Source organism: Microcaecilia unicolor, chromosome 10, assembly GCF_901765095.1.
Source record: "Microcaecilia unicolor chromosome 10, aMicUni1.1, whole genome shotgun sequence".
NCBI lineage: Eukaryota > Metazoa > Chordata > Amphibia > Gymnophiona > Siphonopidae > Microcaecilia > Microcaecilia unicolor.
In genome coordinates, this window is record NC_044040.1 from 24,437,850 (window position 1) to 24,454,159 (window position 16,310).

Genomic DNA, 16,310 nt, shown 5'->3' on the forward strand with positions numbered 1-16,310 from the left:
TATTCAAGCCAATCAGCTTCTTCTCAGAGAAAGTTGTTTGTGACCCCTGAGGCAGGCGCTTTGGCGCCAAAACACGGACCATGTTTTGGGTCCTTGATATGAATATTCTGAATAAACTGGTTCTTGATATTATCTCCCTATTGGTTTGCACATTTGTCAGCCTTTACTTTTGGAGTACCATGTGCAATTCTGGAGGCCCACGTCTACAAAAGGTCAGTCCAGAGGGTAACTACCAAAGGAGCAGATGCGGACAAAGGTTTATTTTGTATACTTTAGAAGAGGGGAAAAAATGGGAAAAGGACTGCAGACTCCAGAAGCAGAAGGAACAATCTTGTGCTTAAAACAATTTATTGATAAAAGACTCGACACGATGCTGTGTGTCGGCCCAAAAGGCCTGCATCAGGAGTCTTTTAACTAAATGGATCTCAAAATCTTTGGAAGTTGAATATTTCAGAATGTATCAATCAAGAGGATGGTCTTGAAAAAGACTACTTTGTGATGGACAATACGAGCCTTCGGATGAAGTTGGCAAACAGTCAGATAGGGAAAACGTGAAATACATGCAAGATAAAAAAGCACAGAAGCTGGGCCTCTTTTAACAGAAAGGAAACTCTGAAATGAGGTGTCATAGAAGGGCATAATCGAACGGCCGGCCATCTCCATGACCGGCTCTGCAAGTGGGCGGAGCCAACCGTATTTTCGAAAAGGATGGCCGGCCATCTTTTTTTTCGATAATACGGTTGGGGCTGGCCAAATGTCAGAGATGGCCGGATTTGAGATGGCTGGCATCAGTTTTTGCCCATAATGGAAACCGAAGCCGGCGATCTCAAATCCGGCCAAATCCAAGGCATTTGGTCATGGGAGGGACCAGGATTCGTAGTGCACTGGTCCCCCTCACATGCCAGGACACCAACCGGACACCCTGGGGGGCACTTCTAAAAAGTTTAAAAAAAATTAAAATAGCTCCCAGGTGCATAGCTCCTTTACCTTGGGTGCTGAGTCCCCCAAAACCCACTCCCCACAACTATACACCACTACCATAGTCCTAAGGGGTGAAGGGGGGCACCTACATGTGGGTACAGTGGGTTTCGGGTGGGTTTTGAAGGGCTCCCATTTTCCACCACAAATGTAACAGGTGGGGGGGATGGGCCTGGGTCCGCCTGCCTGAAGTCCACTGCACCCACTAAAACTGCTCCAGGGACCTGCATACTGCTGTGATGGACCTGAGTATGACATTTGAGGCTGGCATAGAGGCTGGCAAAAAAAAGTTTTTTAAGTTGTTTTTTTGAGGGTGGGAGGGGGTTAGTGACCACTGGGGGAGTCAGGGGAAGTGATCCCCGATTCCCTCTGGTGGTCATCTGGTCAGTTCAGGCTCTTTTTTGGGACTTGGACCTGAAAAAAAAGGGTCCAAATAAAGCGGACCAAATTCTCGTGATGGCCGACTTTCTTTTTTCCATTATCGGGCGAAGCCAGCCATCTCAACGCACGCCCCCGCCCCCGTCCTGCCTTCGCTACCATGCCGACATGCCCCCTTGAACTTTCGCCGGACCTGTGATGGAACGCAGTTGAAGCCGGCCAAAATCGGCTGTCAGGATTTGGCCGGATTCAGGAGATCGCCAGCCATCTCCCAATTTGTGTCGGAAGATGGCCGGCGATCTCTTTCGAAAATGAGCTAGATAGTGTCAAAGTGGTTAGATTCACGAGTAAACTAAGGAAATATTTCTTTATACAAAGGGTAATGGATGCATGGAACAGCCTCCCAGGGGACAACATCTGAATTCAAGCCATTGTGGGACAAGCACAGAGCATTTCTGAGGGACAGGAAGAGATTGTAGAGAGTAAAGGGTAAAGGCTCATGGATTTGATATACTGCCTTTCTGTGGTAAAACCAAAAGCGGTTTACATATTCTATGCAGGTACTTTCTCTGTCCCTGCTGAGCTCACAGTCTGTTTTTGTACCTGGAACAACGGAGAGTTTAAGGGGCTCTTTAGGTAAGCCGCTTAAGCGTCTACATGTGCTTAACACATGACAAAATGGAGTTACCGCCCGGCTACCATGTGGCTCTTGCGGTAATTTCATTTTTGTGCGCGCATTCAAATACGTGCGTCCAAAAAATAATTTTTATTTTCGGATGTGCGTATTGGAGGCGCACCAAGTTGCATTTGATGCGCGTAGGTCATTACTGCCCAGTTACCGTATCAGACTTTACCGCTAGGTCAATGGCTGGCAGTAAGGTCTCAGACCCAAAATGGACGTGTGGCAATTTTCATTTTGCCACACGTCCACTTTCGGCAAAAATTTTGAAAAAAAAGGCATTTTTTTCAGGTGCCCTTAAAAATGATTCTGCGTGCGCCCAAAACACGCGCCTACGCTGCCACAGGCCATTTTTCAGCGCACCTTAGTAAAAGGACCCCTAAGTGACTTGCTCAGGGTCGTAAGGAGCTACAGTGAGAATTGAGTCCATATTTAAGTGATTAATGTGGATGCGCAGACTGGATAGGCTATATGGTCTTTTTCTGCCTTCATGATCTATGTTTCTAGGGATGCCTATATCTTAAATGCCTCACAGCTCTCACAGAGTTTCACATTGCATGGTTTTTGAGTAGGTTCTGTGAGAGCAAGTACGAGAGCTCATAGCATGTGTCTCACTTATTAACTTGGTATGTACAAGTGCATATTAAAAGTCCAGAGGAAAAAGTGGTACAGTAACTGAGGAAGGGATTTTATTATCCTACAGAGATGTCCCAATGGATTCTATAGGTATTTCACAGGACTCTTTTAATCAAAGGAACAAACAAATCAAAAGGGCATTTTATTAGTAACATAGTAATATAGTAAATGACGGCAGATAAAGACCTGTATGGTCCATCCAGTCTGCCCAACAAGATAAACTCATTTTACATGGTATGTGATACTTTATATGTATACCCGAGTTTGATTTGTCCTTGCCTTTCTCAGGGCACAGACCGTAGAAGTCTGCCCAGCACTCTTCTTGTACTAAGTTCTGGAGCAAACGTTGAAGCCCCATAAAATTTACACTCCAGCCCATCCCTATCTATTCAGTCACGATCCGGGTGTAGACCGTAGAAATCTGCCCAGCTCCCGTTTTGTTTCCCAATTATCTCCGTTAAGATTCCATGGAACCATTCCTTCTAAACTCAGAAAGAATGGGTTTCACCATCTTAATTTCATATGTCTACCTTGCTGGTCAGTCTCCACATTCACAGAGCTAAGCCCTCTGCGGAGTCAGCCAGCACTTTCAGAGATATTGCATGAGTCATACAAATATGCTCATACACAAACACCCCGAGAGGACTTAGTGTGCTCAAGGTTACATGGCCACACTGGGTCTAACACAGTGTGCTCACAGATATATTATATTATATTTATTTATTTATTTATAAATAGTGGACATATCTTCTTAATCTTTTAAAGCAATGTGGAGAAACATTTCTTTTCTCTGCTGCGTTTTCATCTGCTTCGTAGATTTCCACTTCCCCCCTTCCCCCACCCACAGTTACAGAAAGAATACAGTGCTTTTATTCGATTGTTGTAAACCTCTTAATCTCCTGTATAGGCTCAATTTGTGGTCTATCACATGTCTGGAAAAAAATAAATATTGTAGTCTAGTTGAACCCTTATAATGCACAAAGGAGTTCTTATAGCCAGCCTCTTTTTCACTCTTTTTTTAAAATATTGATCCTGAGTACTTCTCTCTCATTTCTCTCTAAAAATGAGAGATAATGTGCACATGGGCTCCTTCAGGGGTCTAATCTTGTAAACTTAGGCCACAAAATTCAAAGGTATTGAAGGGGGGCAGACTCAAGAAAAATGCCAAGAAGTAGTTTTTCACAGAGAGAGTGGTGGATCCTTGGAATGCCCTCCCACGAGGAGGTGGTGGAGAGGAAAACGGTAACAGAGTTCAAACATGCGTGGGATAAACATAAAGGAATCCTGTTCTGAGGGAATGGATCCTCAGAAGCTTAGCTGAGATTGGGTGGCATAGCTGGTGGTGGGAGGCGGGGCTGGTGGTTGGGAGGCGGGAATAGTGCTGGGCAGACTTATACGGTCTGTGCCAGAGCCGGTGGTGGGAGGCAGGGCTGGTGGCTGGGAGGCGGGGATAGTGCTGGGCAGACTTATACGGTCTGTGCCAGAGCCGATGGTGGGAGGCGGGGCTGGTGGTTGGGAGGCAGGGATAGTGCTGGGCAGACTTCTACGGTCTGTGCCCTGAAAATGATAGATACAAATCAAGGTAAGGTATACACAAAAAGTAGCACATATGAGTTTGTCTTGTTGGGCAGACTGGATGGACCGTGCAGGTCTTTTTCTGCCGTCATCTACTATGTATGTTACTATGTACTTATCTGGATAATGGCAGCCACTCTCCAGAAAAGTGCCCTAAGCAGCCCAGTCCTTGGATTTTTGGTTGCACTATATGGATAGCACCGCTGAAAATCTTTACAAACTGCCTCAGCGCTATTTGGATGGTGCTGAGGTGAGTGGAGGAGTTGCCTAGTGGTTAAGGTGGTGGACTTTGGTCCTGAGGAACTGAGTTTGATTCCCACTTCAGGCACAGGCAGCTCCTTGTGACTCTGGGCAAGTCACTTAACCCTTCATTGCCACATTGAGCCTGCCATGAGTGGGAAAGTGTGGGGTACAAATGTAACAAAAAAAACATTCAGCCCAACTCAGGAAGACCAGCAATATTCTTGCTATATATTTATATATATATTTTTGTTACATCTGTACCCCACACTTTCCCACTCATGGCAGGCTCAATGTGGCTTACATTTATTTATTTATTTATTGCATTTGTATCCCACATTTTCCCACCTCTTTGCGGGCTCAGTGTGGCTTACAATAAGATATGAATAATGGAAATACATTTGTTACAACTTGGTTATAGGTTACATTGTACAAGTTTTGTGAAACCATCGAAGTATCATTAAGTATATGACAATGGGACATCAACATTGAACGTTGGAAAGAGACAATGGGAAGCTTAAAGGGCAGTGTTAAGACACAGAGATATATGGTGTACATATTCCTGTGAGCAGATGTATGAGTGATGTGGAATTACGGGGGATGAGGGTTAGGAGTGGATGTATGGAGCATTGATGATCAGTGCGTGTGGACTCTATGTGTTTTGGCTCTTGCCATAAATTGTTTCAAACAGATGAGTCTTCAGTAATTTGCGGAAGGAGGCTTGTTCGTAAGTCATTCTTAAGTTGCGCGGCAGTGTATTCCAAAGTTGCGTGCTAGTGTGAGAAAAGGTTGACGCGTGTAGCGTCTTATATTTTATGCCCTTGCAATTAGGGAAGTGGAGGTTGAGGTATGTTCTGGATGATCTTTTAGCATTTCTGGTTGGAAGGTCTATCAACTCGGACATATAGTATACATATTGTATACAGTACAGGTACTTATTTGTACCTGGGGCAACGGAGGGTTAAGTGACTTGCCCAGAGTCACAAGGAGCTGCCTGTGCCTGAAGTGGGAATTGAACTCAGTTCCTCAGGACCAAAGTCCATCACCCTAACCACTAGGCCACTCCTCCATTCGTATAAGCTTAGGCCAGCTAAAAGGCTGCCCTGAATTTATCTAGCTAGCTACATGGATAGTAGACTAACAGGCTTATTTTCGAAAGAGAAGGACACCCATCTTTCAACACAAATCACAAGATTGGCGTCCTTCTCACAGGGTCGCCCAAATCGGCATAATCGAAAGCTGATTTTGGACTTCCTCAACTGCTTTCCGTCGCAGGGATGACCAAAGTTCACGGGGGCGTGTTGGAGGCATAGCGATGGCGGGACTGGGGCGTGCCTAACACATGGGCGTCCTCGACCCATAATGGAAAAAAGAATGGTGTCCCTGACGAACACTTGGATGACTTTACCTGGTCCTTTTTTTCTTACGACCAAACCACAAAAATGTGCCCTAAATGGCCAGATGACCACCGGAGGGAATCGGGGATGACCTCCCCTTACTCCCCTAGTGGTCACTAACCCTCTCCCACCCTCAAAAAAATTTTTTTAAATATTTTTTCCAGCCTCTATGCCAGCCTCAAATATCATACCCAGCTCCATGACAGCAGTTTGCAGGTCCCTGGAGCAGTTTTAGTGGGTGTAGTGCACTTCAGGCAGGCAGACCCAGGCCCATCCCCCCACCTGTTACACTTATGGTAGTAAATGTGAGCTCTTCAGAACCCACCAGAAACCCACTGTACCCACATGTAGGTGCCCCCCTTCACCCCTTAGGGTTATGGTAGTGGTGTACAGTTGTGGGGAGTGGGTTTTGGGGGAGGGCTCAGCACACAAGTTAAGGGAGCTATGCACCTTGGAGCAATTTATGAAGTCCACTGCAGTGCCCCCTAGGGTGCCCGGTTTTGGTCTTGGCATGTGAGGGGGACCAGTGCACTACGAATGCTGGCTCCTCCCACGACCAAATGGCTTGGATTTGGTCATTGCTGAGATGGGTGTCCTCGGTTTCCATTATCACCGAAAATCGGGGACGACCATCTCTAAGGATGACCATCTCTAAGGTCGACCTAAATTTCACAATTTGGGCGTCCCCGACCGTATTATCGAAACAAAAGATGGACGCCCATCTTGTTTCGATAATATGGGTTTCCCTGCCCTTTCGCCGGGATGTCCTGCGAGGACGTCCTCAGGAAAACTTGGGCGCCCCTTTCAATTATGCCCGTCTAAATATTGCCGCTCTCCGAATAGCAGTGGTACTTGCTGCTCTTTTTTGTATATTCAGCGCCATTCACTATCTGGATAGCGGCACTGTATAGACCTGAATAATTGAAACGCTGCATCAGGCATTTTAAAAAAGCACCAACTGTGGTGATGACATATGGACCTGTTAAATTGTATTATTAGGAAGATGGAAGTGTGCTTCTGCTCTCTTGAAGATGGATGAATTTCCATTCCACCCATTACGTGTTAGCTGCAGTGGAGTTAGCCCTACAGATTAACACAGTGATCTTGTACAGAAATGCCAAACAGGCCAACTCTTCTGCAGACTTCTCAACCAAAATGTAGCTGTGCCGACTTCCTATCTCTAGGAACTTTAGCTAACTAAAGTTGAAGCTATGATGACTGGCACTTTTGTAGATAAATTGCAAGCTTGTACAACTTCAATCCCTTTGTATGTATGTTGCTGTATGTCCAAAACATGCATTCGTATCTCTATATATCATCACTGAGGTATAATTTTCCCATTCTTATTCCAACGCATTTTGTAGTACAAGCAGCATGCGTTTGGATAGAAATGAGGAAACTAGGATTGGAGTAGTATTGAACTCATGATGACAAGAAAGTAGGCTGGTGGCAGAAACATAAAGAGATCTGCTGGTAGAAGAAAAAGCAGGAAAAGGGCACTCAGAACACAAACCTGTAAAATAGGCAAGGTTTTATTGAGAGGGGTTCAGGACTATGCATGTCTCCTTCAGCACATATTTACCACCACCGTTTGGTCTTCCAACCCACAGACCCGTGCATGAGTGGGCGATACTTCCAGTAATGAGTAATAAATGGTTTGTAAATAGCATTATTTTGCTGAAAGGTCATCTGAATTGTACTGGTAGTTTCCTTCTGTACCTCATCACTGTTGCTGTTATCCGTGATTTCTTCATCCTCATCCTCATATTCATCTTCATCTTCTTCTTCATCTTCACCTTCTTCTTCACCTTTTTCATCTTCTTCTTCACCTCTTTCATATTCTTCAACGTTTTCATCTTCTTCTTCATTCTCTTCTTCTTCATTCTCATCCTCATCCTGCTCATCTTCATCCTCATCCTCCTCCTCATCTTCATCCTCCTCATCTTCATTCTCCTCATCAGTGTCACTGTCGTCATACCTGTAGTATGGTTGAGCTTCTGACCACGGCCTTTGGTTTTCCTCTTCCATTACCAGGTCCTCTGATATCTCTTGATTCCCAATCTCTGTTGGCTTCTCAAATTGTGGTAGAGATGTGGAGATTTCACTAACTGGACGCCATGTCCCAATCTCAGGAATCTGGACTGTTGCCTTGGTTTGGATTGTTTTCAGGATCCAGCTGTGGAAGTACTGGGTGGAAGTATAGACCCCAGGGCTTAGAGCTTGGGCACAACCTTTTCCCCAACTAGTAATACCAACAACAAAGAAAAGGGATGATGTTTTTTCTTTGCACATAAGTGGACCTCCACTGTCTCCCTGCAATTGAAGAGATGGGTCAGTGTGATACTTAGAAATAATATAGATCACAATGAAATCTTCAGTCAGTCAGAAGATCAAATTATCATGAATGACATCTTCAGTATTTTTGCCAGCATTTTTAATGCTACATCTCCCTTTTTTGGATCTTAAAAATATAAATGCTGTGCTAGGACAGACCAATGATCCATCATGTCCAGCATCCTATCTCTAATAGTGGCTCCAGATCATTTGGAAATAATAAGCGGATCCAAATGTGGAGAAATCCATTCCCAGCTACTCACTTTCAAAAGTAAAAGGTGGAGACTGCTAGAATGCACATATGAGAGACAGAGATGGAAATCTAGTGAGAAACATTCTCTTCAAATAAAGACTTGATTTTCTGGTCCATTTACTAACCTGCTTTAAGGTTTTGCAGTTAATGCATTTGAACAGCCAAAGTTAAAATGTATTAAGTGCAAAACTTCTGCAGTAACTATAGGCACTTAGGGGAAGGGAACAAAGGGAAAAGGTCACTACTGTGGATTACTAGCATGGCAGCTAATGTATGCTAACGACAACCACATTAAGAGCAAAGCTATTGCTTATCCCTGGGGTTAAGTACCATGGAATCTTGCTATTTTGGGGGACTTTTCCAGGTACTTGTGAGTTGGCCTGGACTCTTTTGGAAACAGGATACTGGGCTAGATGAAACCTTGGTCTGATCCAGTACGGCAATACTTATGTTTTTATGTAAATCTACTGTTTTGTTTGAAGCCTCCAGAAGGGGGGGGGGGGGAGTGCACCATGGGATGAATATATTCAGAGATGCTGAGATCTTATACAGCACCTCCACAATCAGCACTAAGTTTATGAGCACCAACAAATCTCTAACTAGGGTTTTCGGAATAGGCTAATCCACTCCTGGCTTTACCCCCCCCCCCCCCCCCCCCCCACAGCATGCATGGGTTTGTAGCTTGCTTCTCTTAAGCATATGAATAGGGATACCAGAGCTACAAGTCTATGCAAGCCAAGAGGGGCTGGACCAACCTGTTCTGAAACTCTGGATCCAACTGGTCACCTATCCCCAGTGCAACCACCACCTGCTCTGTCATGTTAGTACCACTACCAACATGGAAAATGTGGCTGCCATAGAGCCCAACATCTGGACATAATCCCAGGCACAAGGGTGGGGAGACAGGACTAAGATGTGAAACTAATTTTGAAGACTGATTCTTCTCTGATCCGGTGAAAAGACCTTGCACTGAGCTGTGTCAAAATGAACCCCCAGGTATTCCAGAGTCTGTGTGGGTATTAGGTGGTTTTCAGGAAGATTGATGTCCCTACCTAACGACTGTAAGAGAAACATCACTATGAATGTGACCTGACGACTCTCTTGGGCTGAAGAAGCTCTGATCAGACAGTCGTCCAGAAGGGGATGAACTCTGATGCTCTCTTTTGTCAAAAATACTGCCACCACCACCATGACCTTGGAAATGTTCTGGGGAGCTGTAGCAAGACTGAACGGCATCACTTGGAACTGAAAATGCTATCCCAGAATAGCAAAATGAAGGAAGCGCTGTGCAGTGGCCAAACTGGGATATTTAAGTAAGCCTCTTTGAGGTCCAAAGCCATGTGATATTCTCCCAGCTGCACAGCTGCTATGACAGAATGCTATGTTTCCATGTGGAAATGCCCGACCTTCAGAATTTTGTTGACCTTTTTGAGGTTGAAAACCGGGCGGTGAGATCCTCCTTCCTTTGGTACCACAAAATAAATTGAGTAATAGGCCTTGACTGCGCTCTTGTTTGGGCATTGGAACCCACCACCCTTAACTCCTGCAAGGAGTGCAGAGTGGAGAGTTCCACCATTCACTTGTGCAAAGCACTGTATGGGGTGGAAGTGGTGGAGACAAAAACAGTATCTGAATTCAAAGCTTGGGACAAGTACATAGGATCTCTACGGGATTGATAGGGAGAGTAGATGGCATAGATAGGCAGACTGGATAGGCCATGTGGTCTTTATCTGCCTACATTTTTCTCTGTTTCTATGTTTCACTATTAATTTTAGAGGCATAAAATTGACATTTAGCTGACTGTATGTGGACATGATAGAAACGATGGAGCTCCCTACAAGAAGAGAGAAAGAGATGATGAGGAAATTAATCTCATCCAAAACTGTTTAGCCCTACACACCTGACACTTGAGTATATGAGGCCATGTTTGAACCATGGTCTAGAAGGGTTTGGGCGAGCTGGGATTAAACACAGAGGGGCAATGGAATCCACTGTGGAGGAAATAATGGAATTCTATAATGAAGACCGAGATTGAACATGGGCATCAAATTCCGGAGAAAATGAAGAGCAGAAAGGATTAGGAGCTGATGGATTATTCGAGGAAAGGTTCCATGAAGCACACATGAGAGCAGAAGCCACTGAAAGAGGTGGCAGAAAGAGCTGGTTTAAAGGATCCAACCAAGACACAGTGGAGGTTTTAACTGGATAGATAATTAGTAAAGGCAGAACTAGAAATGGCCAGGTCAGCATATGAATCATTATCGATGAAAATTGTCGACATGAATACTGAGGTCACATAAAATTAAGAGACTGGGGTAGCAAATTATAGCTTCAGAAATGGTCTGGGACAGTAAGTCCCAGAGAACAGTGTCAAAAGAAAGTGGGAAATAAAGAAGGAGGTGGTAAAGGGAAGGCTTAGAAGCAAATTTCACAATAATAGTTTTTGAGTATGGTGAAGAGTGCTGAGAGAGCCTTGTTAGAGGATGAGTTCAGTCATATAGAACAGAGCCCCACCACCACCCCTATGGGTTTGGGGGTGGGGGGAGGGAGGCACTGAGAAAGGATAGCCTCATCCCCGTCTCTCATAAAAGATGGTCAGGAGAAAGAAATGGCATCATCAACTACAGAAGATTTTTGCCAAACCAACCCCCAATTCTGCAATGAGCTAGACAGAATTGTTTACAGAAGGAAGAATTATTATTTGAAGCGGTGTAGAGGAAGTCAGAGAGGAATGCAAGGAGCCAGAAATTTTACCTTTGGGCAAGAAAGAGTGATAACCGAAAGGATCCGTGGCCCCAAATTGATGGAATAGAATAATGTCACGGACTGTCACGGAGTCCAGAGTAGTGAGCCCTTGGGCCACTGCCAGTGACTGGCAGAAGCAGGTGAACCACCCAAACAAGAAGTGAGGCTGAATGGTACAAGCAGGACCGGAACTAGCAGGATGGGAACTGAAGTGGTAGATGAACAGGGTTGGAATAAGCAGGACTGGAACAACCGGATTCTGGAATGGGCTTGGCTGGAACCGGATGCTGGAACGGACTTGGCTTGGCTGGAACCGGATTCTGGAATGGGCTTGGCTGGAACCGGATTCGGGATTCTCAAACAGGCTTGGCGGGAACAGGATTCAGGATTCTCAAACAGGCTTGGCTGGAATGGAAGCTGAAAGCAGACAGGGTTGGAACAAACAGGGGAGGAACTGAAGCTGAAGACAAACAGGGCAGACACAAGCAGGATTAGAACTGAAGCTGAAGGCTTGCAGGGCTGGAACAAGCAGGGTTGGAGTAGAAGTTGGAAGACTGGCAAGACAAGAACTAGCAGGGCTGGAACTGCAACAAACACACACAGATGAAAACTCATCTGAAGACCTCTGTTGCAAAGGCAAGCCTGAAAGTTCCCAGGTGCTTAATAAAGGCAATTACAGATGAGGTCACTAGCAAGAGTGAGGCTTGGCAGCAAAAACACCAGAGCGAGGCTTGGCAGCAGGAACACCGGGGCGAGGCTTGGTTGCAATAGCACCAAAGTGAGGCTTGGCTGCAGGAACCCCAAAGCAAGTCTGGAATGCTGGAACATCAGAATAGGATTGGATGGAATGAACTCTGGAACATGTTTGGGAAACAGGAAGAAGACAGTCCACAGCAGCCACAGGGCCTGGTCACCAGGAGGCGAGGTGAGTGTAGGCATGGGATACAGTCACAACCATGACAAATAAATATCAGGAGTCATAACCAAGTGGTGCAAGCAAAGGCTTAGCACACTGAAAAAGAGCAAAGGAACAAACTCTGTTACGAAATAGTGGCAGACAAGAATACGATGCTAACATTGCTCCCAGAGTCACCTCAAGGAGCTTGCCCAAAGAGCATGTTCTGCTCTTTGGGCGCACTCCTTCGGTGTGTGCCTGCGGTGCAAATGCTGCAGCAGAATAAGGTTTAAACAGTGTGAAGGAAGTTACGTCCAGGGCAGGAAACTGGGCAGAATCATGGCAGAGCAAACTGAGAAGGACTAACGAGGACTGCGACAACACATTGTCTCCGTGGCAAGAAACTGGGTGGAGTCAAAGCAGAGCAATGTAAATTTTACAGAGGCAGCTATATTTTGTGAATCAGGCCCTGAGAGGGGCTAGCCAGGACCAGGACAACATCTGCAAAGAAAACCACAAGTGCAGGCATGAGAGCACAAGAAGCTTCAATACAGGCAATAACATAACAGTACAGATAATACACAGTCCCCTCCTTCTCCCTTCCCCACCCAAACCAGCATTTCATTAGGAGCTGGCAATATGCAACTGGGACTCTCAGTAAACACACACATTCTGGAACATCTGCATACCTGGCAGCTGTCGATGCCTCCCTGTTCATACCCAGCGCACAGGTTGTAGGGGCCAATGGCACCATTGTACCAGGTGGAGCTATTACAGCGCTGGAGTGGGATTATTTCCACCCTCCCTTCCTGCAGAACGTCTGATGGTTCTTTTGCTGAAGAGAGATGATCACAAACGGAATTTCTTTAATTGTGTTTGTCTCCACCTCTTGGGCAACTCAGATTCTAATTCTTCATACTGCAGTAAATTTACTACTGGTGAAAAACATCAGGTAACACTGGACAGGACACTAAAATACTGCAATTTTTTTCACAGAGCCAGGAAAAGCAAGACAGCATACTTCTGTCACACACACTGACCCATCACAAGCAAGACAGCATACTTCTGTCACACACACTGACCCTTCACAAGCAGTAGCAGTGCAAGCTTCCCTCACACACACAGCCCCCTCCTAACCGCTGCTTGTGCAGGCCCAAGCTTTCCCTCTGATGTAACTTCCTGCTACAGGAATTTGAGTCAGAGGGAAGGCTCAGGGCCGGAGCGAGCAGCAGGTAGGAGTCCCCGCCCACTGCCGGTGAAGAACAGCCAATGGCAAAAAGCACTCCTAAGAGTGGAGGGCTGCCAGAGTTGGTCCAATGGGTGCTCAGGTAGGTGTCTACTGAAGACCACAGACTTGCAAGGACTGAAGAGTCTAGGAGAACTTCAGATCATACTTGAGGTGGGGAGAAGAGGCTATGTCTCAGGCTATGAGGGAAAAGAGTGCTGGCACTGAGGGCTATAAGTATTGGAGCTGTGGGGAGAGGGGGATGAGGTCTGGAGCTGTGGTGAGAAAGAATACTGGGGCTGAAGAGGACTGGAGCAGTGCAGGTTACAGCATGAATGCTATTGCATGCACTCTCTAAGTTCATTGCATGTCAAGTGGTCTGGTGGTCCCTGCGTGGGCTGCAGTATGGGGGTCAAACAGATTACTATATCTCAGCAAGTATTGCATTGGCGAACGTAAAACTTTACCAATGTTCATTGGGGACATGTATGAATGTTCACAGAAAATTTCATCGAAATCCGTGAGGAGTGGCCTAGTGGTTAGGGTGGTGGACTTTGGTCCTAGGGAACTGAGGACCTGAGTTCGATTCCCGGCACAGGCAGCTCCTTCTGACCCTGGGCAAGTCATTTAACCCTCCATTGCCCACCGCATTGAGCCTGCCATGAGTGGGAAAGCGCGGGTTACAAATGCAAAAAAAAAAAAAAAATGGTCGTGCAGGGACTACCATAGACAAATCTACTGTACTTAAACTATCTCATAATGATGATTTAACAATTCTGCTTTAAACGATTGGTGTCTACTATTTCCTGGACCAGTTTGGTCCTTCTCCCACTAGAAATAGAGACCATTAATCAATATCCCTCTGTCTCTTTTTGTATTTGAGTCACTCCTCAGTCTTCTCTTCTTTGTGATAAAACCCAACTCAGCCAACATTTTAGGCTCTGCTGATCCCTGTGAAGGATTCATCATTATAGAATAACAGGCATGACCAGGTCAATATTCATAGAAATCTAGTAACATTGAAATAATGGTAAACAAATGCCACACAGCCTATGCAGCCTGCCCATCTACACCAATGACAGCTCTACAAATCCTTTCTCTCATTCAGAGGTCTTTTGTGTTTGCTTTCTTGAATTCAGATATCATTCTCATCTTAACCATGTACAGTACCAGTGTACAGTACTCACATCAACACAGTCATCACCATAAACAACCTGCATGTGGTAGTGAATTTCAGTTGGAGGAACTCCTTCAACAGTCAGAAATTCTATCATGGCATGTTGCTTAAATCGCACCAATTACTCTACTACTACTACTACTCATTTCTATAGTGCTACTATACGTAAGCAGTGCTGTACACTTGAACATGAAGAGACAGTCCCTGCTTGACAGAGCTTACAATCTAATTAGGACAGACAGACAGAACAAACAAGAGATAAGGGAATATTAAAGTGAGGATGATAAAATAAGGGTTCTGAACAAGTGAACAAGGGTTAGGAGTTAAAAGCAGCATCAAAAAGGTGGGCTTTTAGCTTAGATTTGAAGACGGCCAGAGATGGAGCTTGACATACCAGCTCAGGAAGTCTATTCCAGGCATATGGTGCAGCAAGATAAAAGGAATGGAGTCTGGAGTTAGCGGTGGAGGAAAAAGGGTGCAGATAAGAGAGATTTACCTAGTGAACGGAGTTCCCGGGGAGGAATGTAGGGAGAGATGAGAGTGGAGAGGTACTGAGGAGCTGCAGAGTGAATGCACTTATAGGTCAATAAGAGGAGTTTGAACTGTATGCGGAAACGGATAGGAAGCCAGTGAAGTGACTCACTGTGTGCTTCCATTTCACAAGCAAAAACAATACACCCTCTTCACACAGACTTCTTGCCAACTGAGATGAAAGAAAAAATAATTCAAAGAACAAGCATCAGTGCTGCCATCTGTTGGTGAATTATGGAGGTGGAAGCGTTACTTTTCATCTAACCCTCATATTTATTAATACATATTATGCGAGAACAAATGTTCTGATTACTAGAAAAAAAAAGTCCAGGGTTTTTATACTTTTTCTGGCTTATAAAATACAAAGGGTTGGAAGATGTATTACATACACATGTTAAAGTGTGACTTCATTCCTTATTATAGTGTTTTACCACAGCCCAGATGGCTGCTTATCTTCTCTTCAAGGCCATAGACTTAACTTCAGTTCATTGGGTTTATTATACAGACCTCATCCTTTCTAAGGGTTATGAGGTCAGAAAACAGCTGTTGCTATCTTCTAATGAGATTGTTACTTAACAGTGCATTTTCAGCTGAAACTGAAACTCTGTCCCTCGCCTTGCAATCACTCTCAACCCCCCCCCCCCAGCAGAAGACAGGCCCTCTGGTGGCAGCTCCTTCCTCCCAAGTCCCCCCCCCCCCAGCGGCAGCTCCCCACTCCCATGCCCCACCCCATGGCAACCCCCCTCTCAAACCTGCCCCCCCAGTGGCAGCCCCCTCCTGGGCCTACCCTTTCGTTTGTGGGTACTGGGCGCAGGAGCATCCACACTCACTCCTGCTTCTGTGTAGACCCGGCTCAAAAATCGCTTCAAGTACAGAGGTCCTGGCAGCCATCCTGAAATTGGAACTGGCACGGGCAAGAGGAAGCCTCACTCACTCTCAAGATGGTTGCCAGGACCTCCCTGACAGTCTTGCAAGACTGCTGCTGGAAGCCCCAGAAGCCATTTTCTGAGCTGGGCATGCACGGGAACAGGAAGAGGAATGAGTGGGGACACTTCTGTGCCCACTGCCCACCAATGAAAATGTAGGCCCAGGAGGGGTCTGCAGGCTTAGTTAGGAGTGGTAGTTTCTATGGGGGAGATCATTGGGGGGGGGGGGGGGTAGCTGCTGCCAAGTCCAAGTCTGGGGAGGGGGTGTTCGGCTTTGGTTTCCGCTGAAACCGAGCAACCAATTTCAGTCGCAGATTTGACCTCAGTAGAAAGCAAAGTTT

General features: G+C 45.6%; 1 protein-coding gene across 1 annotated transcript in view; it reads right to left on the minus strand.

Moving 5' to 3' along the window:
* Positions 1-7,461: 7,461 nt before the first annotated feature.
* The window catches only part of LOC115479026 (acrosin-like), a 29,748-nt gene continuing 20,899 nt past the window's right edge, over positions 7,462-16,310 (minus strand). Inside the window, exons 4-6 of the mRNA XM_030216736.1 lie at positions 12,800-12,945; positions 7,732-8,196; positions 7,462-7,644 (exon numbers count right to left, since the gene is read on the minus strand). Of these exons, the coding sequence (XP_030072596.1) occupies positions 7,462-7,644; positions 7,732-8,196; positions 12,800-12,945 (794 nt within the window). The remainder of the gene's footprint in view (positions 7,645-7,731; positions 8,197-12,799; positions 12,946-16,310) is intronic.